The 23,478-nt window shown below is 39.9% G+C and overlaps 1 protein-coding gene across 1 annotated transcript; it reads left to right on the top strand.

Annotated features, from left to right (window-relative positions):
- The first annotated feature begins 897 nt into the window (after nt 1-897).
- Nucleotides 898-22,205, top strand: LOC137950362 (la-related protein 1C-like). Its single transcript, XM_068796780.1, has 7 exons — nt 898-1,214; nt 2,665-3,334; nt 3,421-3,718; nt 3,902-3,992; nt 21,385-21,456; nt 21,554-21,769; nt 21,869-22,205. The coding sequence occupies exons 1-6, from the start codon at nt 951-953 to the stop codon at nt 21,752-21,754; spliced, it is 1,596 nt and encodes a 531-aa protein (XP_068652881.1). The 5' UTR covers nt 898-950; the 3' UTR covers nt 21,755-21,769; nt 21,869-22,205.
- Nucleotides 22,206-23,478: the final 1,273 nt, after the last annotated feature.

Here is a 23,478-nt window from a genome sequence, read left to right as displayed (position 1 = left end):
ACTGGTTGGGCTTGCCTTGTTTGTTGGACTGAGCTCACTTGTCGAGTCCGATGGTATTGCTAAGCTGTTCAGACAGTTTACTTTCCGGACTTGCTTTCCTTTTCGTATTGGCCATTTAGAGGATCATTGGTCGATTGATCAAATACACTGTTAGAAATTTAAGTGTATTTTATCATCAAAACCATTTTAATAGGAATATTGAGACCAATAATCCATATAAATTGGTTGGTTCATTACAATGTTTGATTTTATTTGTATCGATATTTAATTTTAAATTAATTTAAAAATAAAAATTTATATTGAAAGAGAAGATCGCATGTTACAAAAAGAGTTTAACATTTGGGACTAGAGTGTGCTAACTTATTCACCTCTTTCTTCTAGGTTTTTAGCTCATGAGACGTAACACCTACAGCCAGTTAAGACTATGATGTAACTATTTATCGTGTCTTTCACTAACTAAAACTTACAGTATCCACAACTTTATGTATTGACTATTTCTTTTCTAGATATATCTGTTTGGTGAAAAGGAATAATATTTTATGCTCTTTCGTTCATTAGCTTTTTAAATCTGGCTTTATGTCCTATTCCTTGAATAATTTAGCAAGTGCAGGTCTGGACCAGACCGGTCTGTTAAATTGAAGAACCGGGTTTAGAACCCATCACAAATTTCGTCAGCATTATCACCCGGGGGGCATAACCGTGATTAGGAGAATAGTACTGAAGCGAGAATATGGTTTTCTCAGTCAAGATCTCACACTTGCGATTGCGATTGATTTGGGGAAAAATAAAAAATTGAGATTCCTTTCGTTTTTGGCCCCCACTGAATCTATTTCTCACTCCCCTTTTTGCCTTCTTCCTCTCAACTCAATTCCAAAAATATATTTTCCTTTTTTCTTTTTTATTTTCTCTACGAAAGGGGAGAGAGAGGACAACACCCTGTGCGAGCGAGGATGATCGGTAGGTCGTCGCCGTCTGCTTCTCCGTCGTCTTCGTCCTCTGTTGCTACTTCTTCACTGTCGATTGAAACTGTGTCTAGCTCCTTCGCTGACATTGGTAGCAGCAGGGGCGGAACAGAGAATGTGAGAAAAAGTAACGGAGGTAACGTAGTCTGGAAGAAACCCGTCGAGGGTGAGAAGGAGAAAGTGCCGGTTGTAATGGGAGCGTCTTCCTGGCCTGCGCTTTCCAATTCCTCTAAGAAGATCTCGAGTCAGCAGGTAGCAGTCTATGATCTTGTATTCTCTCTAGTTATTAATATATATTTTATTCTTCTTCCTTGAGTTTCGATTTTAGGTTTTCTGGGTTTTCATCTCTTTTTCTTTTCTATGTTTTTCTTCTGTTCGCTGTTCATCATTGTTATAGTTTTTTGTTTTGTGCATTGTTGTGCTTTTATGTTTTTTCCTCCGTTCCGTTGCTTCTTATTCTATAGTTGGCTTGTGGTTTCGTTGTTATCTTATTATACTTTCTTAGGGTTTTGACATTTTTATGTTTTTAGTTCTGGGACAGATTTTCATTGCTTAATTTAGAAACATAGAGAAGGTTTTGAGAATATTAAGAGAAACGCGCAAAAGTGATTCTTTGGGCTTTGAGAAGTTAACAATTTAAATTTTTAGTTTGCTTTCAGGGTAAGCGATCTTATTATTCCAGAGGAAAGTAGATAACCCAAGTTCTCTCACCTAGGAGAAGGCAATTAGTTTCCCATGGATTGGTTGTTCAATTCTAGGGTGAATTTAATGACTGTTTGTTTTTGTGTCTGATGATGAGAATGAGCGCCTGATTCCATAGACGTATGATCTTCTTCTTTTGATTATCCTTTCACCAATACTCTTAAATGAAAATTCAAGGAAGAATCTTTTCTCAAACATTAAAAATAAACAGGAAAGGATAATATGCAGATATATATTGTAAATTGCGTCTAGTAAGGAACTGGATATATATGAACTTGGACACACTTGTTCAACTTTAATATTAGAATTATGATATGTTTGAGGCTCAAGCTTTTAAATGAGGTCAAATGTGCTTGTTTGAGCTCAGGCGAGCATGTGGAACCATATTTTCTTAATGCTTGTATGAGTTCTGACTTGCTATGTGTTTTTTTATTAAGTTTGAAGCTCATGCAAAAGTTATTTTTTAACTTGCATTGCTTGTTATTAAGCTTAAATGTGTGTTTGTATCAAGATTACCTTTCTATTTTAGTGTGGCATTATGTATAGTTTCTGTTCGGCAGGAAAAACACCACTACTTCTTCTTGGTTGGAAATTTAAATGGTTTGGATAAAAATCCTAAATTTACAGGTGGGCAGGCTTGTTCATACTTCTCTTACATCTAAATTTTAGATAAGCTCAAGTCTAGTCCTTAGAGACTTGTTTAAGGCTAGGATTTAAAGGAGCTTGTCTGAACTGAGACAAGCAGTTTCTAACTAGATGTTTGCCTTTTATTTATTGTTTTAAGTTTATAATTTTATTTGTTCATGTCCTTGGAAATACAGAATAGACAAAAGTATTTTTGCTTTTTCATTTATCTGAAAATGGTCTGTTTGAATTTCTTAAATTTCTTAAATGTATCATACTTTCGCACAAAGTGCCATCTTTTGTTTTGCTTGGAAATTTTTTTCTTTCTTTTGCAGTTTTAAAAGAACTCATTATTTTTCTTTCTCTTTTGATTCAGGATCTACTCCTTAAGTCTGCAGTACAGACTGCAATCACTCCTGAGAGTGTTCAATGTTTGGACTCGGTCAGTGAGAGTCTGAACAATTCATCATCTGACCTTGTTGAGAATAATCAACTTGTTCCTTCTTCAGGGAAAAACTTGTCAGTTGTTTCGTCTTCTGAAAAACAGGCAAAAACCGTTCATGGTGACAGCACTACTTTGAACTCTGCTACAACAACTACTTCCAATTCAGGTCCCAACTCTGATCATAAGAAGACTGGCGGGGTGGGCCCTCGTTTGGGTCCACCCCGCCCATCCAGACCCTACCACCATCACCGAGCCCACCATTACAATCCTCGACATCCTCCACAGCAGAGAGGAAAGGAATCTTTCAACTATGACAGCAACAACAACCATAGTAGCAACAACAATAACCACTACTCAAACAGCAAAAGAAATCAAAATCGTTTCCATGAGTTCAATTCTAATCGTTCAAAACATTTTCATACTCCTTTCTATCCTCCACAGCAAGGATCATCTAATGGGCCCCACCAGTTTTTAATGTCCCGTCCTCCACCGCCACCTCCTTACACTCCTCCTATTAATTTTTCTTACTATAATCCATCACTTCCCCCTCCAGGTTACATTTTCCCATATAACTATGTCAGTGAGCACCCATATATTGCAGGTGACTAGAGACAGCTTGAACTTCATTTCTTCTTTACATTGTTTATTTCATGTTTTAGGTTTTAAAAGATTTGCATAATTGTGCAGATAATTCTTGGCAATTTACTCCACCTCCATTTATGGATGTGAATCATATGATTAGAGGTGTACCACCTGGTAATCTTCATCCGCCTCTTACAACCCAATCACTAACTCCAACTATTAATCCTCAACCTCAGGCCTCACCCACTAATCCTCAGCCTCAACCTTCACCAGTTAGTTCTCAGCTTCCACTGTGTAATCCTCAATCTCAACCTCCCCTTGTTATTCCACCGGCCCAATTTGTTGAAGCATCCCAACCTGAGTTATGCAGGAGCTTACGCTCTCAAATTGAGTATTACTTCAGGTAAATTTATGCTTTGATATCTGATGCCTTTTTTGGGCTTATTTCATGCGTTGGTTGCTTGTAACTGTTCATGGTTTTAAAGATCCAATTAACTTTGCCTTGTGAATAGTACATAAGTTAACTAGCTTTGTGGTCATGATGTATTTGTTTTGTTGTATAATATTGTCTAATACAACATTGCAGTGATGAAAACCTAGTCAAAGATACGTACTTGAAAGGGCAGATGGATGAGCAAGGCTGGGTGTCTGTTCATCTTATTGCGGGCTTCAGAAGAGTAAGTATCTTAATTGTGCACTAATAGCAACTTGTAAGTGGGACAGTTCAATTGTCCTTTGTTGAATAGTAATACTTACCTGTTCTGCCTAATTGAGGAACTGCAGTTGGACACCTGTTTTTCTTCTTATACCTTCCAACTGTAGTATTTAACTTTTAATCCTCTTGAAGAATTTCCTTGCCGGATAATATTGCATAGAAAATCTAGAATTGGTCTGATGAAATCATGAGATGACCATATATTTTTGTTTTGTCAACTGATCAACCATTTACAATAGTTATTTGACTTTGTAAATTTTATTTGTAATTTTCTTGAATCGCCACAAGGAGATGCCTGGTTAAGATTGTAATAGCTCATGCTGTGCACATGAATTAATACTTGATGATCTGTTGTTATGACTGATAAGCTAACTGACCAGATAGCATATGCTATTGACCTATCTTGAAGGATTTTATTTACTTTACAGATTCCATTGACATTTCCTTCAATTTTTATGAAAAAAATTTCTTCTTTTTAAAATATGAATTGTTGAATTTTATGTGATTCCTTAATTTCCAAATCTATGTAGGAATTTTTCCCATGGGTATGGGATTAGGGCTGTGTACATAAGAATGGAATCGATTAGTGATATTTCTTTTCCTTTGTTCAGCTTAAAGTTGTCCTTTTTTTTTTTTAAGTTTCTACATGTCCTTAAACTTCTAACAAAATATTCTTAACGCGATTTGGGATACTTTAAAGAAGTATTGTGAAAAATTGTTTAGGTGCATTTAGGCAAGTGAATAAATGCCAAATGTCAAGTTCTAATAAAAAATCAAGTTGTGAGACACAATTACTGGTAAAGATATCTATATATTTTTTGAAACTAATGAGCTTTTATTAATAAGAAGCACATAAACAATTAGAGAGGCAATCCAGTTACAATAAAGGATTATAAGGAAACCCCATTTTTAGCAAGAGAATCAGCCACAGAGTTAGTTGATCTCGGTACATGATCCCAAAAGCAAGAACAAGAAAAAAGGCATTTTTTTGAGGAAAAAATTCTTCTTTTTAAAATATGAATTGTTGAAAAAAGGCAATTAATGTCTTTTATTTCCCACAATATGGTCTAGTGCTGCCAAGGAGGGTCCAAAAATGAGGAGCACCAGAAAATCACCATGTTGGAGTCACTTTCAATCATGAGAGGGCCTGAAAAGTGGTCCCAAAAAATGATGAGGCCCTGTAGGAGGGTCATGAGCTTGACAGAGGTAGAATCTGAAGTGCCCATCGGCCCAAAGTAGGTGATCAAGGCGGTACCGTCGGCAGTCCATATAACTCCAACAAAACTACCAGGCCCAGGGTTCCCCAAGGTACTACTATCAAACTTGAACTTCAACATCTCAGGGGGTGGGGGATTCCATTCTTGCAAAGGACTGTGAGAAGGACAAAACATTTGAGCAAGAGTTCTCCATCGACCACGAAGAGGAAAACTACCAAGGTTGAGAAATTCCTTATGGCAGTGAATCGAAGTGGAGATCTGACTGGAGATGCGATTGGAGAGTTCATTGACATATGAGAACTTGCATTGGAACTGGCAGTTGTTTCGTTCATTCCAAAGCCCCCAAGGGATGTAAGTGAGGCAGGCAGAGAGGAGAATCTTGCCTATCCTCGGGATGGAAGATCCGAGCTGCATACAACGAGCAATGTGAAGATCACGAGGGTGGCAAGAATGGATGCCGACCAGATCATGGAGGCGGGTCCACACTTTCCAAGCAAAGGAGTAGTGAAAGAGCACATGGGAAACACTTTCATTAATAGCCCAACAGAAGGAGCAAGAGATGGGAGGGCATGTGTTTCCCCGTTTCCAAAGGTTGTTAACTGTTTGGATCTTATTATGCAAGGGATCTAGATAAAAAATCTGACCTTGTAGGTAGGGGTGGCATTGAGTGGAGCCGAGCCGAGCCCGAACCTGCCTATGTTCGAGCTGAGCTTGATTTAAATATTTCGAACTCGAGCTCGAGCCGAGCCCAACCTCGAGCCTAAAATTGTTATCGAGCTCAAGCCCAATAATTTTAACCGAGTTCGAGCTTCCACCTATATTTAAAATCGGGCATAAAATACGTGTCACATAATTTGTATATAAAATTATCTATACACTGTATAAAATTATTCATAAAAAACTGCATAATTATGCATAAAATTTATTAAAAAAATAAATTATCTGTAAAAAAGGAGCAATTTTGCATTTCCTCTCTCTCTCTGAAGATTATTGACATTCAAAATTCCCAGGTCTATTATTCAACTAAAATTATTCATCTGGGCTTAATAAGAAAAATTATTCATCTGGGCTTAATAAGGTACAAAATGTTTTCACGTAAGAGAAACATATGATGTAACAAATCAAAAAGCACAAATATGTATGTTTTTGAAGAATACAAAATAGTAGTATTTACCTGATTAAATTGGTTAGTATTTGACGAATCCTTTAGTATTTGACGAATCCTTAGCACATCACCAACAACCTAAGACAAAAAGTTGAAGAACAATCAACATCTAGAAAATTAAATAGTTAACTTATGTGAGCTATAAATTAAATAGTTAAACGAGCCTCATTTGGTTTGAGATCCATATAAACCCAATCGAACCGAGCTCGAACCGCTAGCGAACCGGCTCGGTTTGATGCCACTAAGGAAAATAATGGTATAAAAATTCACATTGACAATGGAATCTCCTTTCTCTCTTACCATTACACTTTTAAAATAATAAAATTATATAATAATGTCTCTTCCTTTTCCCAAGACACTGCAATTACCTTTTCTACGTCCTATTGTCATCTTCTCTACTTAAAAGCACTCCCCTCCCCCATCGTCATTCTCTATTTTTACTAGGAATTGATTAAATAGCGAGTGTTTCTTCCATTTTCTCCTCTCCATTTGCTACCGGATCGTCACGAGAATGAACAAGTGGGCACATAAGGGGGGCTGCTCATTCTCTGAGAGTTAAGAAAGTGGAGGTTTGAAGGAATGATTTTCAGCGAAGGGAGCTCTAGAAAAGCTATATTTCTTACGGTAGATCTCCCCTCTATTTCGTTTGCATAGAGTCGAAAAAGGGAGGTGGAAAACCCCCAACAAGAGGGGATGAGAAAAGCAGAGGTCTCCTCCATTTCTGTCGCTGCTACATCCTCGATGGTGATTCGACCAATTACCAGAGGCAGAGACTTTTGTAAGGTCGTATCTTTTGGGACGACAACGGATCTTCTGTCCAAACGGCAACGAAAGCATAGGGAGAGTAAAAATGAAAAAACAATCATTGTTATGTCGGCAAAGAAAAAAACAAAAGATAAAGAATAAAAGAACGAAGATCGGAGGAAGAAATTTAAGAGGAAGAACAAAGAAGAAGAAGATGAAATCCCGAAATCTCCATTTTCGTTGCTCACCCAACTATCCCGATTCCCTGTTTTGAAGAATGAAATAAGTCGGTTCGGGCACTTGTTTAGTTAACGAGCCGGATCACGAGCTTTTGAACCGAACCGTGGTTCGCTCGAGCTCGGTTCGTTAACTTAAACGAGCTTGATATGGATATGAACTCGGTTTTAGATCCAGATAAACCAAATCGAACTAAGCTGAGCTTGAGCCGCTTGCGAACCGGCTCGGTTTGGTGCCACCCCTACTTGCGGGGGGCAAATAACGAGTTCAAGATCCAGATAAACCGAATCGAACTGAGCTGAGCTCGAGCCGCTCGTGAACCGGCTCGGTTCGATGCCACCCCTACTTGCAGGGGGCCAAATAACCTCCAAGCCATGGCAGAGAAGTGCAACTAATCACTTCTAGACTAGCCTGAGAGGTGGATAGGCCGAGGCAACAAAGAAGGTTCCACTATCTGTAGGTCTCTACATCAATCTATCAGTAATATGGCTCTAGATTTTAATGCTACTAAGGTTGCCAAGAAGAGCACAAGTGTCTTGAGCCTCAGAGTTAGATAACCCACGCCGAAGGTGTAGATTCGAGCACTTGTCCTGATTCCATCAATCAACAACCATGGCAGAAGTGCAATGGCTAAGGGCAAAGAGAGAGGGATATGATTGCGGACCAATCTACCAATCAATCCAAAAGTCGGTGCCGACCATTGCCGATGAAGAGGCCGACAATTGACTGGAAAATGGGGAGGAGAGTGTAAAAACAGCGCCCAAGGGGGGAGAATCTGTGTCAAGAACCACCAGATGTAAAACAGAGAACCGAAAATAATAAAAAAGATTGAACGAATGGTTTTCCGATGAGTTTATTCTTCTCCATTAGGAGGCTATTTATAATACATTACAAGTTGATTTTAGGATTAATTTAGATCCTAAAATCAAGGAATAGAATCAAGAATATAATCACGGGATTGGAGGAAACAATCACGCTATACAGTTTCCTCCGATCACGCTATACAACTATACATTTCAACACTTCCCCTCAAGTTGGTGCATAGATATCAGTCAAACCCAACTTGTCAATTATACCATGAAATGTTTTCCCTGATACTGCCTTCGTGAGCATATCAGCCATCTGACTCGCAGATTGAATAAAGGGGAATTGTATAATCTTTGCATCGAGGTTCTCTTTGATGAAATGACGATCAACTTCAACATGTTTAGTGCAATGGCTAAGGGCAAAGAGAGAGGGATATGATTGTGGACCAATCTACCAATCAATCCAAAAGTCGGTGCCGACCATTGCCGATGAAGAGGCCGACAATTGACTGGAAAATGGGGAGGAGAGTGTAAAAACAGCGCCCAAGGGGGGAGAATCTGTGTCAAGAACCACCAGATGTTCACCAAGGGGAGTTGTTGCGCAGTTTGGCAGCAACCATGTTTCTCCAAGTAGTTGGGGGGGGAGGGGAATGCTTTGCAAATCAGTTGATTACTAGCACTGTTACAAATTAAGGAGGGAGAGATCACCTAAAGTCTCCAAGGGAAGAGGGATAAATTTCCCAAACACTAGATAGTGATAGGAGACTATATCCTTTGCAAGGTTTTAGAACACTATTTGCAGTTTGAAAGGGGTACCATCATACAATTTATAAAGATTAGCATGTTACGGAAAAAATGTGTCCCGCAATTGCGTTTGCGATTGAGACAATGCTGGTTCCTGCGTCAGTGATGGCCAGTGCTACCGTCGCGGGCGTCACTGACGTCCACCTTCGGTCTTCCGGTGACGATGCTGTCGTCGGACTCTGGCACGATGACCACTCGCCTATCGAGGATCCACGACGCCTGACGATTTCGGACAACGGAAAGGATGGCTCTCTGAAGACGAAGAGTGCAAGTGTTTTGACCGGAACCCTAGGACCAAAAGAAGATGGCGACAAGCATGAGGATTGGATCACTGTTTCGAAACGTCAAAGACCAATCCACATGACCGTGCATTTTCAATTTTCTTTTGGGACGACGTTCTTCTCTTTAGCGATGATCCGTCAAACCTCTGGTGATGTTATTTGCATCATCTCCTCTAGTGGCATGAAGAAATCCTTCATCAACATTCCGTTGGTGGCGATTAGCTCTTTTTGTTAACTGTTTTCGCGTGCCTAACTAGCTTTTCTACCTCTCCTTCTCAGATGCCGGCCAACCCCACACCTGCGCAACTAACTTTGCCTTCCCACCACTCCTGCGAACTCCAAATCCCGCCCCCCCTCCCCCTCCGCCCCATCAAACAGCCCAAACGAACCCCCAACCTTCACATCCACCCCCGGCTAATCCTCCACTGACTTTCCCAGACTTCACTGTACCTCAACCAAACTTCATGATCACCCTTCCTTCAAGCTTCCTCTTGCACGACCTCTCAACACTCTTGTGATCCATCATTGGCACCTCAAATCCCGATACCAATAAACATGCCATAACCAACTAGTTTACCTCTCAACTCCACCTAAATTACTCACCACACGTATCACACCTAGAGTCGCACTGCTGGTTCGTCAACCTCAGCTCAAACTCCGACAAATCCTCTGCCCTCCTACTCAACTCTGATCCCAACTTTGACATCCAAGAAATTCGCGAGTGGTTTCCTTCTACCCCCTCCAGCACCTTCAACCAATGGCTCTTCATCTGCGGTCTCCCCACTGAACTTTGGCAATGTGGGGTCTTCACCAGCATCGCTGCTGTCTTCGGCACTCTCATTGCATTCGATCGGGACACTAATCACTAGCACCAATTGGATGAAGCTCAAATTCTCATTAACCCACACAGTATTTGCTCCGGGTAGCATTTCCTTTGCATTGCCATTGACAATACCCAGTTTTGGATCAATGCTACCTTTGCGAACATGGTGTACTTCAAGCAGATTGATAACTTGCACGATTTTGGCGTCTAAACTCATTGCCAACATTGGCCTAATTTTGATTCAATCCTGTTGAGTCACAACCCCTAGGATCATCCCTTGGCGAGTGAACTCTGTCCCCAACCCATGTCTCACAAATCCTGCCACCCAACTTCAAATCCCCCTTGCGGTAACCACCTACTCCGCTCTTCCATGCAACCAAAAACTGCTACCTCCCCTGGTACCCTGACTAAGCAGGCCATGCTTTGTCGACCTCCCCCTTCATGTGATGGCATAAATACCCTCCCATCAATGCACAGTCAACCACCCCTCAATCAATCCCAACCTGCCAACCTATCCCATCTGAATTTGGATTTATTTCCATTTTCAGACCCCCTTCTGTGGTACCCCACCCCCACTATATTTACCAGCCCCCCGAACAAACTCGACAAGTTTTCCTCTTACTAAGGAGCACACCCCCCTCCCCTCCTTTCTTCCCTACGCCGTCAGTGTGTTGAACACCAATACCCTCTGATTCTGAATCCAGCTCGGAAAATCACTATTGACCTCCACAACCTCCATAGAACCAGCAAAATCTATCCCCTCCCCTCATTGCAACCTACTAGTGGCAAAACTGTGGTCAACCTTGACAAATCTTACAGGGTGAGCCCAGTACTCGAATTCTTTGCCCCCAAGACCCAGCTATTGGACTTTATACTTTCCCCGAGGCCGGCGAGCGTGCCTAGATCTATATTGAGGCTCTCCAGTCAGAGAAACACAAGTTCGACGAAGAAACATGGGCCCAAGTGATGGAGTTGGCCAAAATTACGAGCGTCGTTTATTTTAGCACTATATTTGGCGATCAACCACCCCCAGAAGTTCAAAAGAAGCATGGAAAATAATTATCGTCTTCTGGATTGTGCGTGGTATTGGCTCTACCCAGCGTCGGGCAAGCAACTCGAAACCTTCTATCTTCTTCCAAAGCAAATCTTGTCATCCTTCAGGAGACAAAGGCCTCTTCACTATCCTCTGCTACCGTTCGAGACATCTGCCTTTTTGAGACTTTGACTTGCTAAAACTCAACGCTATTGGCATTTCTAGCGGCATCCTTCTTATCTGGGATTTGTGGATTATTGAGGTTTCTGATAGCATCCTCGGGACCTTCTCTATAGGTATCAAAAGATACGTGACAAAAGTTCAGGAAACACCTGGTGCCTCGTTGGTGTATATGGTACGACTAGATACCATGATCTCCTCACCATATGCGAACATTGTCAATTTCCCCTCCTTGCGGGAGACTTTAATGCCACTCGGTATTGGCATGAAAAGGCCCCCCTAGCTAACCAAAGTACAACCTCAATGCGGCAGTTTGCGGACTTCATTAGAGCTTGTGATTTGGATAAAATAGATCTATGTGGGAAGTCTTTCACTTGGTCTAATGGTCGTCAACCACCAATTCTATTTAAATTGGACCGCTTCTTAGCCAATGAGGACTGGCTGCGGCTCTATGATAATGTGACTGGAGTTCTTGGGCGCATTGTCTTTGATCATTGGCCCATCTTGATTGACACTCATTTCGGATGTTGGGGTCCCTCACTATTTCGGTTTGTCAATTCTTGGCTAAACAACAATAGCTTTATCTCTGTTGTTTGAATGGCTGGACTAGTCTCGATGTTCATGGGCCACGAGGTTGACACCTCCCTCAAAAACTTAAATTACTCAAACAACACCTCAAATCCTAGTTCTTGGGGCACTAGTCTCAATAGTTGGATGAAAAGAGCTCTCTCCTCAATCAACTTGCCATCCTCGATGTTACTGAAGAAATCAGGTGTCTTTCTTCCAATGAATTAGCTCAATGTTTTTCTATTCAAAACCAACTTCAAACTTTCACAGATAATGAGCTCATCCCTTGGAAACAACTAGCTCGCTTTAAGTGGCTCTCTAAAGGCGATGCCAACACAAAAAATTTCTATGCTGTGGCCTCTACTAGACATCGTGCCAATTGGATTACCTTGCTGTGTGTTAACAACGAGGTAACCTCCGATCGGCCCTCCATAACTAACTCGTTGGTGGTTTTTTTTTTATAGATCTTTGTACGAAAACTTGGCCCTTGAGACCGTTCATCCAGAATGTTCAACTTGCGCGAATTCTGGCTGTGACAACCAGCCTGATTGAGCTTCCCTTCTCTGCACGTTGAAAAAGCTACCCTTGGCCTCCCTTGTGACCGTGCTCCCGGTCTTGATGGTGATAATGGCAAATTTTATCGTTACTGCTGCCATATCATTCAAGAGGACGTTTTAGCCATGGTTCAAGATTTCTATCACTGAGGAATAACATATCGAAGCACCAGGGCTTCTTTCATTGCCCTTGTCCCCAAGAAAACCAATGTTGAGCAACCCTCGGATTTTCGCCCAATCAGTCTCACCACGAGCACTTACAAGATCCTCACTAGACTACTCACCAACCGGTTCAAAGCTCTCCTACCCCTTGTCATCCATCATGGGCAATGCACTTTTATTAAAGGCCGATATATAGCTGATTCTGCAATGTCGAGCCATGAGCTTCTACACTACTTCAAGACGATGAAACTCCCCCAGTTTGTCATTAAATTGGACTTTGAAAAGGCTTTCGATAGGATCAACTGGAAGCTTCTTGATTGCCTCCTCACCAAAATGGGTTTTGGCCAATGATCGCTTCTGGATCAACAACTGCATATCTTCTGCCTCTTATTCCCTCATTAATGGTACTGTATGTGGTCTCTTCAAGGGGTCTCGTGGCATTCGGTGGGCCGTCCCCCTATCTCCACTGTTCTTCAACATCATTGCTGAATATCTCTCTTCTTTAGTTTACTCGGCCAAAGAAAAGGGATGGCTGCTGCCAATTGCTGATCATGCTGATTTTGAGGTCCCTATTCTCCAGATCACAGATGACACAATATGTTTTGGTGTTGGTACTATGGACCAGGTCAGAAAACTCCGGGCCCTTCTCGGATTATTTGAGATATCTTTGGGGCAATTGATTAATTGGTGGAAAACTAGCCTCTTTGGATATCACATTGACTATGAGAGCTTGATGCTTATGGCTGATTTTGTGGGATGTTCGTTGGGCACCACTCCATCAACCTACCTCAACCTCTCTCTTTGACAGTAGACCTAGGCCCAGCAGCTTCCTTTGCCTTCCAGGCACCTATCTGAGCATCAGCTGCCTTCTCAGTAGGCCCATCTTTACCCCATGAAGAATCTTCATTTCATTCTGCTCTCTCATAGCAACGGATCTGGTTGCTCTGGTTGTCTGTTAATCTGGTTGCTTCGATTATGAACATGACAGAAGATTCTCTGTGTCTTTTAAAGAGCTGGTAGCTGCATGCCTTGTAAAAGATCCAGAGAAGCGGCCTCTTCTGAATTTTTTTTTTGAAGCGACTCCGAAATTCGATCTGGCATTGGCTCTCAAGCCATGATCGCATTCTGATTCTTACTCTTACTCTGTTGATCACACTTTGTTGATTCCGCTTCCTCTTCGTCATGGTGGTCATGGGATTCGGCCTGATGGTGATCTTTCTCGTCTTCATCTCATTCGGCTACATAACCTTCGCTGCCCATTGCCAAAAGCAACACAAACTGATCTTGGTGATCTTGGTACATTGGTGATCATTCCAGCAGTATTGTTTTTTCATTGGCGTTTTTCCAACAGTCTCTTAGCAACAATCAAGGATCATTTGGATTGGCATTACTGGCATCTAATCTCTCTATGGGATTTTTTTTTTACTGGTATCAAGGTTCCGGCTGTGCATCTTTGCAGCTATCTTCCAAGCAGTATTCGGTTGCTTATCCAGCTGCTGCATCTCCGGTATCTACTGCTACAGATTCGTGTCATTGCTGCTGCTGCGTTGCTATCCGATTTCCATCCCGAGCGAAAGTTTTGGTGCACCTTCCTGGTATATCCTCCGGGTATCTTCCTGGCTGGCATGTCCTGTTAATCCACCATTACAGCGGAAGTTTCGTCGTCAATTCAGCGCCAGAGTGCCTCATAATTTTCCAGGTATCTTCTTGGCTGTCATGTCCTGTTAATCCACCATTCCAGCAACAACATAAGTTTCGTCTTCAATCAAGCGCTAGAGTGTCTAGCAATTTTTTCGTAGCTGGCTTCTCTTGTTGGCATTGTTGTTGATCGTTGGTATATTCTGCACCAGATTTTTTTCCGCTGCTGTTACTGTTCTTTAAGATTATGGCAGCATATACCAAGATTATCTCTTATCTCATCAGATATGTATCTCGCTAATCATTAGCTGGATTACAGCTTTGTTGGTTTATCAAACTAATATCTCGATACAGTATCTCTGCTGCTTGGTATCTTGCCGATACTGAATCACCGTAACAAGTCCGCATTCCACTCAGCTTCGGCTTCTACTTCTTGATGTGGAATGCTGTTTGGCTTTGATTTTTATCTCTGGAATCGTTAATTAAATCCACTCAACTTATGGATACATTGACTCAGTATTGTGGTTCGCTGATTTATGCGACTCAGAGCTAGGGATTAGAGGTGAGAATTCTAGAGTGCCCTGATTGATGTAACCAGGCTTGGGGCGGACACCCATCTTGCATTATCCAGTGAGTTCTGACTCACCCTTGACTTGGTCCCTTGACTCGGGATCATAACTAGGTTTGACTCGCTCCTTCTCGAAGCTGTTATTGTGTCTCATACCCTCGTTGCTGCATAGTGGGTCCTTTAATTGAGACATTGGTGTTGAAGATGGAAATCCTTGGGTTGATTATTACTCACTGATTGTTGTTAGCTTGCACTACGATGGCTTTTAAGAACACTAGAGGCCAGAAGACTGTTTCTGTTGAAGAATTTGCATTACTTCAGAAAATAAAGCATCTGATGGCTTATACAAACAGCCAGGCCACCTCCAAAAAAATTTCTCCACCTCCAAAAAAATTTCTCCTATTCCTACTACTTCTATAACAGGTATGGTTTCAGCTACTTGTCGATCTTGGATCATTGATTTTGGGGCTTCTGAGCACTTGACAGGTAATGGTAACCTCCTGAATTCTATATCTCATTGTTTACCTGACAAGTTTGTTTCCATAGCATATGGATCCCAAACCATGGTACGTGGCATAGGGTTTACATTTGCTACTCCTACTTTTCATTTAAAAGATGTCTTATTTGTTCTTGAGTTTCCATTAAATCTTTTATCAGTTAGTCAACTCGCAATAAAATTCTATTTAAAAAAAAAACTCACAATAAAATTTAACTGTTCCATCACTTTTTCTCTCACTTCTTGTGTTATTTAGGATTTGAAGACAAAGTAGGTTATTTGTGGAGGCCGTGAAAGAGGGGGGCTCTACTATGTTGATTCACCAGTACTAACGGCTACTACTAGTACTTAGCATACTGATCTTCAGTGACACAATAGGTTAGGACATCCTTCCCTTCAATCACTCAAACAGATTATTCCCTACATTACAGTCTATTTCCAGTCTCAACTGTGAAGACTGTCAAGTGAGTAAACACCAACGGAATACTTATTCTCCTCACGGTGAAACCAAGAGTGTTGCCCCATTTTCTTTAGTTCATACTGATATATGGGGCCCTATGAACATCTCCAATGTTTCCTAGTCTAAGTATTTTGTTACATTTGTGGATGACTTCTCCCGAGTTACATGGTTGTTCCTATGAAAAGAGAGATCAAAAGTCTTGCCTCTTTTTAAGTCTTCTTATGCCATGGTGTCTACTCAGTTCAACACCACCTTAAAGACTATTCGCTTTGATAACGCAAAATAATATTTGTCTTTAGACTTCCAAACTTTTTGCAAGGACAAATGCATCATTCACCAAACCTCTTGTGTCTACACACCACAACAAAATGGTGTGACTGAACGAAAAAATAGATCTTCTTGAGGTTGCCTGTGCTCTGCTCCATCATATGTGTGTGCCTCATTTCTACTGGCCCCATGCTCTTCTCACTGCCTGTTATCTTATTAACAAGTTACCTTCTTCAATGTTGGATCAACAAACGCCATATTCTTGTCTTTTTCCTGGTTATAAACTGTTCTCTCTTCCTTTGAGAGTTTTTGGGTGTACCTATTTAGTTTATAACACTTCCATAAAGGTGATCCCACGACACTTAAATGTATTTTTTTTGGGTACTCCCGTACTCAGAAAGGATATGTCTGTTAGAATTCGTCTCTTTGAAAATTGTTTGTTTCTAGTGATTTCTCATTTTTTGAGGATCAACTTTTTTATCCATCCACCGGTGCCCCACCTGGTTTTTTTGTAGCCAAAAAGTTTCCTAAACCTATTGTGACAGTTGATGACCTCGCTCCTTAAGGCCATACTGATGTACTGGCTCCGCCCCCTAAAGCATTGGCCGACACTACACCTGTAAAGTCTCCAAATTTCTCTGAGGTAAGTTCTCCTTCCTGCCCCCTCTTTTTGGTCTTTATTTGATACCCAACCTATTGCTCTTCAGAAAGAACTTAAGGCCTGCACCCGATCTTCTACCTCTCACTCCATTGCTCATTTTTTATCTACTTATCGGTTATCACTATCTTGCTGTCAGTTTCTTGCCTCCATTTCTTCTGTTTCTATTCCTCAAACTTATCAGGAGGCCCTTCAGAATCCAGGATGGAAAGCAGCCATGGACGAAGAAATGGCAACTCTTTACGAGAATCAAACATGACACCTCGTTTCCTTACCATTTGGTATTAAAAAGCTGGAAGGTTGTAAATGGGTCTTCACTGTCAAACAAAATCCGGATGGCACGGTGGCCACCTTAAACCTTGACTTGTGGCTAAAGGTTATACCCAATGTTATGGGATTGATTGTGAGGAGACCTTTTCCCTAATCACCAAACAACTCAGTGCGTTTCTTATTATCTCTGGCTGCTAATTCTCGATGGTCTGTCTTTCAGCTAGATAAAAAAATGCCTTCCTCAATAGCGATATTAAGGAGGAAATTTATATACGGCAACCACCTAGATATGTGGTTGAGGGGGAGTTGGTGTGTCACCTTAAAAAATCATTATTTGGTCTGAAACAATCTCCGTGGGTCTGGTTTGACAAGTTTAGTCAAGCAATGATTCGATTTGGGTTCACAAGGTGCTTTGTGGACCATATTGTATTTGTCAAGCATACTAAGAAAATAGTTGTACTACTTGCTGAATATGTGGATGATGCTATTTTGACGGGTAGTGATTCCGATAACATTAGTCAAGTAAGAAACAAGATATGCAATGAATTCAAGACGAAGGACTTGAGACTTCTTACGTATTTTCTTGGTATTGAGGTTGTTCAGTCCAAACATGGTATTATCTTATCACAGAGGAAGTATGTTTTTGACTTGCTTAGAGAAACAGGAATGATGGGATGTCGCTTTGCTGACACTCCCATGGAGACAAATACAAAACTATGTATTGGCTTGGGAGAAGAAGTTGATGTTGGCAAGTACCAGATTCTAGTTGACAAATGTTTCTTTTGCAGTTAGTGTAGTCGGTCAGTATATGCATAAACCTTAGATGTCTCATTTGTAGGCATTGGAGAGGATTCTTAGGTACTTGAAAATAGCACTAGGACAAGGCCTCTTATATAAGTGTCATAGTTATCTCAATATTGAAAGCTTTGCCGATGCGGATTGGGCTGGATCACTAGATGATAGAAAATCTACTTCATACTATTTTACTCTAGTTAGAGGTAACCTTGTTACATGGAGGAGTAAAAAACAAAATGTGGTTGCAAGGTCTAGTGCAAAAGCAAAATATAGAGCCGTGACACATTCGGTAAGTGAGCTTCTATGGATTAAATCTCTTCTAGCTGAATTGGGATTCCACAAAGAAGGCCTTATGAAACTCTATTGTGATAATCAAGCAGCAATCCACATTGCTTCCAACCTTGTGTTTCATGAGAGAATTAAGCATATCGAGGTGGAATGTCACTTTGTTAGAGAAAAGTTGCAAGCAAGAATCATAAGATTTAAACATGTCTCAACTCATAAACAACTTGCTGATATGTTCACGAAGTTAGTCAACTCCAAAATTCTCTTTATTGCATGTACCAAACTGGGGTTATATGATGTTTTTTCACCACCAGCTTGAGGGGGAGTGTTAAAAGTTATAGACAAGCTTAGGTGGCATTATTATAAATATCTTATGTTCTTTGACTTTTCTTCACTTTCTCTAGGGTGAAGGGTATACTTGTAATTTATGTATTTTTGACATCTATAAATAAAGGTTAAGGGGGAGGGTTTGGATATCTTCTACAACCCTAATTTTTTTGCCTCTTTCTCCTTCTCCAAATTCGTCACTCTTTTTCTTCTCCTCTTCCTAAACCTTCTCTCCACAACTCTCCTTTTTCTTCTTACCCCTTAATCCTCTTCTGCTTTGATTATACATCATGAAATCTTAAGTTTTAACTTGCGCCAACTTGCAACTTTATAGGAGGCAATTGTCTTCTTTTTTTTTTGGTTGATTTAGATAGTGTCCTCAATTAGGGAAATCTTGAACATTGGCTGGAGATTCCAGAACGGGTTTATGACTTCCAAATTGGTAAAAAACTGAAATATGGCTGGAGAAAGCAAATTAACAAGAAATTCAACATGAAGGCTGACTGTTTTCTCAACGAGTGCAAGGTTTGCACTCAGATTTTGTTCCTTTTGTTCCACTTAGGCTGAGTTTCAGAACTCTTAAAGGGGATGAGTAACAACTTCTGTAATATTGATATGTGTGCTCAAAAAAGGACTTAATCCAAACAGTAAACATGGAATCAAACCAATAGTTGTACTGAAATTCGGGTATCTAGCGTGAAATAAGACCTGAATTCATAATAATTTTTCCTCAACCCTACAAATACTCCATCGTAACTTCGTAAGGATCAATCTTTTAAAAGAGTCCAGCAATAAGACGCACAAAATATGCTGTAAACGGATACTAATAGTAGTTGAGGGAAACCAATACTAAAACCAAATGTTTTCCCATTTAATCGGTATGCCTTTTTGTAAGGCTAATGTATAAATGATGTCATGCACAAATCAGACATGAATTAAATATTCTCCATCCTTCAAATACACCCATAATATTCAGTAAATAACCTTAAAGGAAAAACTTATCTCTACAGGCACGAAGCTGCTCTTGTAAGTACATCAAAACTTGTCATGATGATCGATCAAGAGGGAGAAGAAAGTCATGGTTTGGAATCCTGAAATTATTTCTCTAATACCATATTAATTTCAGGATTCCATGGTGTTTATATCTTCAAGTATGTAGTAGTGGAAGAAAGAAGGAGAAAAGAGAAGAAGAAGAAAGAGGAGTGAAAGAGAGGACGACGGCTGAGTTGGAGAGAAGGAAGAGAGTGAGGGGATGTTGGGAAGTGTAGAGAGGATTAGGGTTATGAGCTAACCTTAATCCCTCTCCCTTAAGTATTATTTATAGAGTTCAAAAGATCAAAAGTACAAAGATGTCCATCACCCTAATAGGTGAGGATAAAAGCCAAAAGATCATAGAATTTTGCATTGATGCCACCCAAGTTCACTTATATCTTCTAACAAGTTGCTAAGTTATTATTAACTTATTATCGAAAATTATTAGAAGAGTTATTTATATTTGGAAGGAGTAGAGCTGCCCTCCTTCAGACAAATGAAGGAGAGTGACTGGTCCTCACATTTTTTTATTAAAAAATTATTCCCTTTTTTCTCTTCTATCAGGAATTTTATTGCGGTTCTTGTAGATCCGAATTGAGTACTGCAGTTGCTGAAAAATTGGGCCTTCTAGAAAATATTTCCACATCTAACTCAAGACAGGCTAACTCTGGAAGTACTGTTGATGTAGAATAGAGTAATTCCAAAAACAGTAACTCCCCTCCTTCCCTTAATTCTGAAATGGGTGATGCGGAGCTTTATTCTTCTTTTCTAATTTGTGTTGGATTTAATGGAACTCAAATATTTTGAATTGTAAGTTAGTAGTTTAGGATTTCATGTGTTTGAATTGGTAAAATGATTGGTATAACTCAATGAAGATTGTAGCAGTGATAGGGGTGAGTGGAAGAGTTAATTTAGTGAGCTAGTTACTCTACACTCTTCTTGGAAAATTGCAAATATTTTTCAGCCCCTGGTTTTCAAAAATCAAATTGATCAAATCCTTAGCCTCTGTTGCTGGAAATGGACAAAAACTCTTCAAGAATGAATATACAATTAATAGTAATATTCCGTAAAGAAGGCCAAACCTCTTCCCCTCCCTCCTAATATCACGTGAAGGGGAGGGCGAAGGATGTAGGCTCTTCTCCAGGAAAAGAGAGACAACATTGAGAGAAGGGTAGAGGAAATGGCTGCCAGCCTCCTCCTCCTGTGAAAGAGGGGAGGATGGTGGTCCTCCCTCAGTTCCATTAGAGAGGGTGAAGGAGAGAGAGGACATTATTTTCACTTGCTGTTTTTATCTCACTTCCCATACTTTTCTATTCTTAATTAGGAGTTGCCTGCTTGGTTAGATCCTGATTAAATAATTATCACCACGAGTTAGGTTATCTTTGGTTTGAGTATATGTTGATTTGATTTGATGTTTGCCTTCATGGCTTTAAAAACTAATTTACCTGGACTATTTGGTTTTATTAGTTTATAGAAATCTGTTATAATGTCTCGTTTACAGTTCCTTGTTAAACCCTCCTTTTGCAGCAGTCTATTGTTGATGGGATGCTCTTTTGTTCTTCTTTGTTACGATGCCCTCGAGCCTTTTGTCTTTGGTTATCTTGAGTAGCTTCTTATTTGATTGGTCCCGTACTTGGTCTTCTACAATGTCCAACTAGTAGTATCTGTGTTTCCGAAATAAATGGGAAATATTCTAGAAACTAATGCTTGAGGTTTATTATTTTCTTTTCCTCCTCCGGTTATGCTTATGAACAGAACAAGATGGACCTTGATGAATTAATAAACTCTGCAACCTTCAACATGGTGCTTAAATGCTTGTTGCATTCTATTTTTTCTTATATTAGCTACCTCAGCAGCGCCCAAGTAAAACGCCTTGTTTCAGATGTGGAGTTTTGGGTCTTTAATGGTGCTTCCTTTCAATTGATTAACGTGCCCTCTGTTTACTGCTGAAGGTTCCATCAAGTTTTTTATGTTTAATCTTGCAGGTTAAGGCAATGACTGAAGATATTAGCTTGATTCTGAAAGCTTTGGAGCCATCAACTCATATAGAAGTCCAGGTGTGATTCCTGACCTCTCTATTTGAAGCAGTTACACTAGGAAACTTCAATTCTTTAAATACGAAATGAACCAAATTGGCTGTCTTATTTGACCCAGGGCGACAAGATTAGAAGAGGCAGTCGAGTGGTCCAATATGCTGCTGATGGATTTGTAAGCTCTTCACTGCCTACTGAAACCATGTTGGTAACTCAATTGGACAACTTGGTATTGGATGAGGGTTCCAGAATGGAATTGTTGGGAACTCAGTCAAGTGAGCATGCCAAAGAGAATCCATCTGCAACACAGAACATTTTCTGACACAGGAAATGTCAGGTTTGCAGCACTATGAAGAACCTTTCTCTCTGTTTTATTATTTTTTTTTTATAGCTTTTGAACTTCTTAACATTTTCATTATTTGTCTGTGCATACTAGGAATTGGCGGAGGATTCTGGTTCTAACCTTTCTCCTTATTAACCAAACAATAGACTGAACTAAGTGGGGAGAGGCTAATCTGTTTATAAAGCTGTATAGTTCTTTTTGTTTGCTGGCAGGGGGAAATGGCATGGTTGGCAATGCTATTTTATTCATGAGGGGAAAATTCAATTTTGATATAGTGTCAACTGTCAGGATTCCTATCTGACTCACTAAGTTCTCTTTTTCCTTGTCTTTTTTAGCCAAATTCTTTTATGGGGGACTCTAGTTGGAAAGTGGCATGTATATGGCTTCTCTCCATACATATTCTTTAACTTAATGTAGCTAAATTACTTCATGGGGTATTTTAGTGCAACTGCAGTGGCATAATTCAAATGCATGGAAGCTCTACTTCAGAGAACTGCAGTGATGTTAGAGTCATGCAAACAGAATAAAAAAAAATTCTATGTGCAGGGAGCTGCTTCTAAAGTAATGAGGCTTGGCTGATTCTGGTGAGGCATTTGCAGCTGAAATGCTATCCGGTCTTCCTTCAGGGTAAACCCATAGAGTCGCCTGCAAAATTTGGTGGCTAGAGACCCTTCTTTTATTTCGATTAAAACTTCTCTGGGTAGGTTGCTCATGCTTTTCTTTGTTGACCCATTGGTCTTTAGGTTCTCAAAGTATTTATTTGTGAATCGTTCGGCCTAACGTAACAACCAAATCGGCAAATACGATAATGAGAATTGTTCATATGGGGAACCTGTCATCTTGGGGTGGTCTGTTACATATATAATAACACTACTGGATTCTACCATATTCATGATTATGAACTTTTTAAGTGTGGTTAAATGTCTCCAATGCAACTAGAGTCTTAGGTTTTTAACATTTATAAACTAGATTTTGATGTACATTTGATCCCTAGATAACATTAAAATGTAGTTCCAAGTTACCTTAAACATCTAGGATGATCAAATGGTTTAACCCTTTTGGGTCCCTTAATATCTAATATTGTTGTTTGTCAATAGAATAAATACTATTAATGGAGGTGTAATCTATTAAGCTGGTTATTATACATTAGTATGTTTTATTATAAAGTTTTGGATTATTCTAAGATAGTTTGAAGTTCAAAGTTAATAAGTTTATTACAATATTTTTTTATTTAATTTTTTAATTTTTGTAGTTTTAAACATAGAGTTCAAATCCGGTTAAAATTTTTGGGTGCTCGATTCCAATTTTAGGGTCGAGGTTTAGTTCGAGCTTGAGTTTGAAGTATTCAAATTAACTAAGCTTGAATATATGTAGGTTTTAGTTTGGTTCGGCTTGATGTCACCCCTAGTAATACGATGTGTTAGTAATAACATTTTCGCTTTAACAATTTACTTATAAAAAGTAAAAACTAAATAGTGTTAATCACGATTCCCTATGATAAAGTTTTCACTTTTGGAAAATTACTTTCATCCACCTCGTTAGATTTAGGGCTTTAATCTATATTAGGCTTTGTTTATGTGAAAGATGAAGAAGAAGAGAGAAAAATGTAGGAGGGGGTTAGAGAGCCAAAAATTCAAGAGGAGAAGAATCTCTTTTAGAATTAGGTCAAGTTCTTCTCCACTTTTATTTATAATAGAGAAAGC

Source organism: Aristolochia californica, unplaced genomic scaffold, assembly GCF_029961685.1.
Source record: "Aristolochia californica isolate CCGP_79_NKW_82.1479 unplaced genomic scaffold, dmAriCali1.0.hap1 SCAF_14, whole genome shotgun sequence".
In the NCBI taxonomy this organism is placed as follows: Eukaryota; Viridiplantae; Streptophyta; class Magnoliopsida; order Piperales; family Aristolochiaceae; genus Aristolochia; species Aristolochia californica.
The sequence above is the reverse complement of the archived record's forward strand: the minus strand, read 5'-3'. Positions and strand labels throughout refer to the sequence as shown.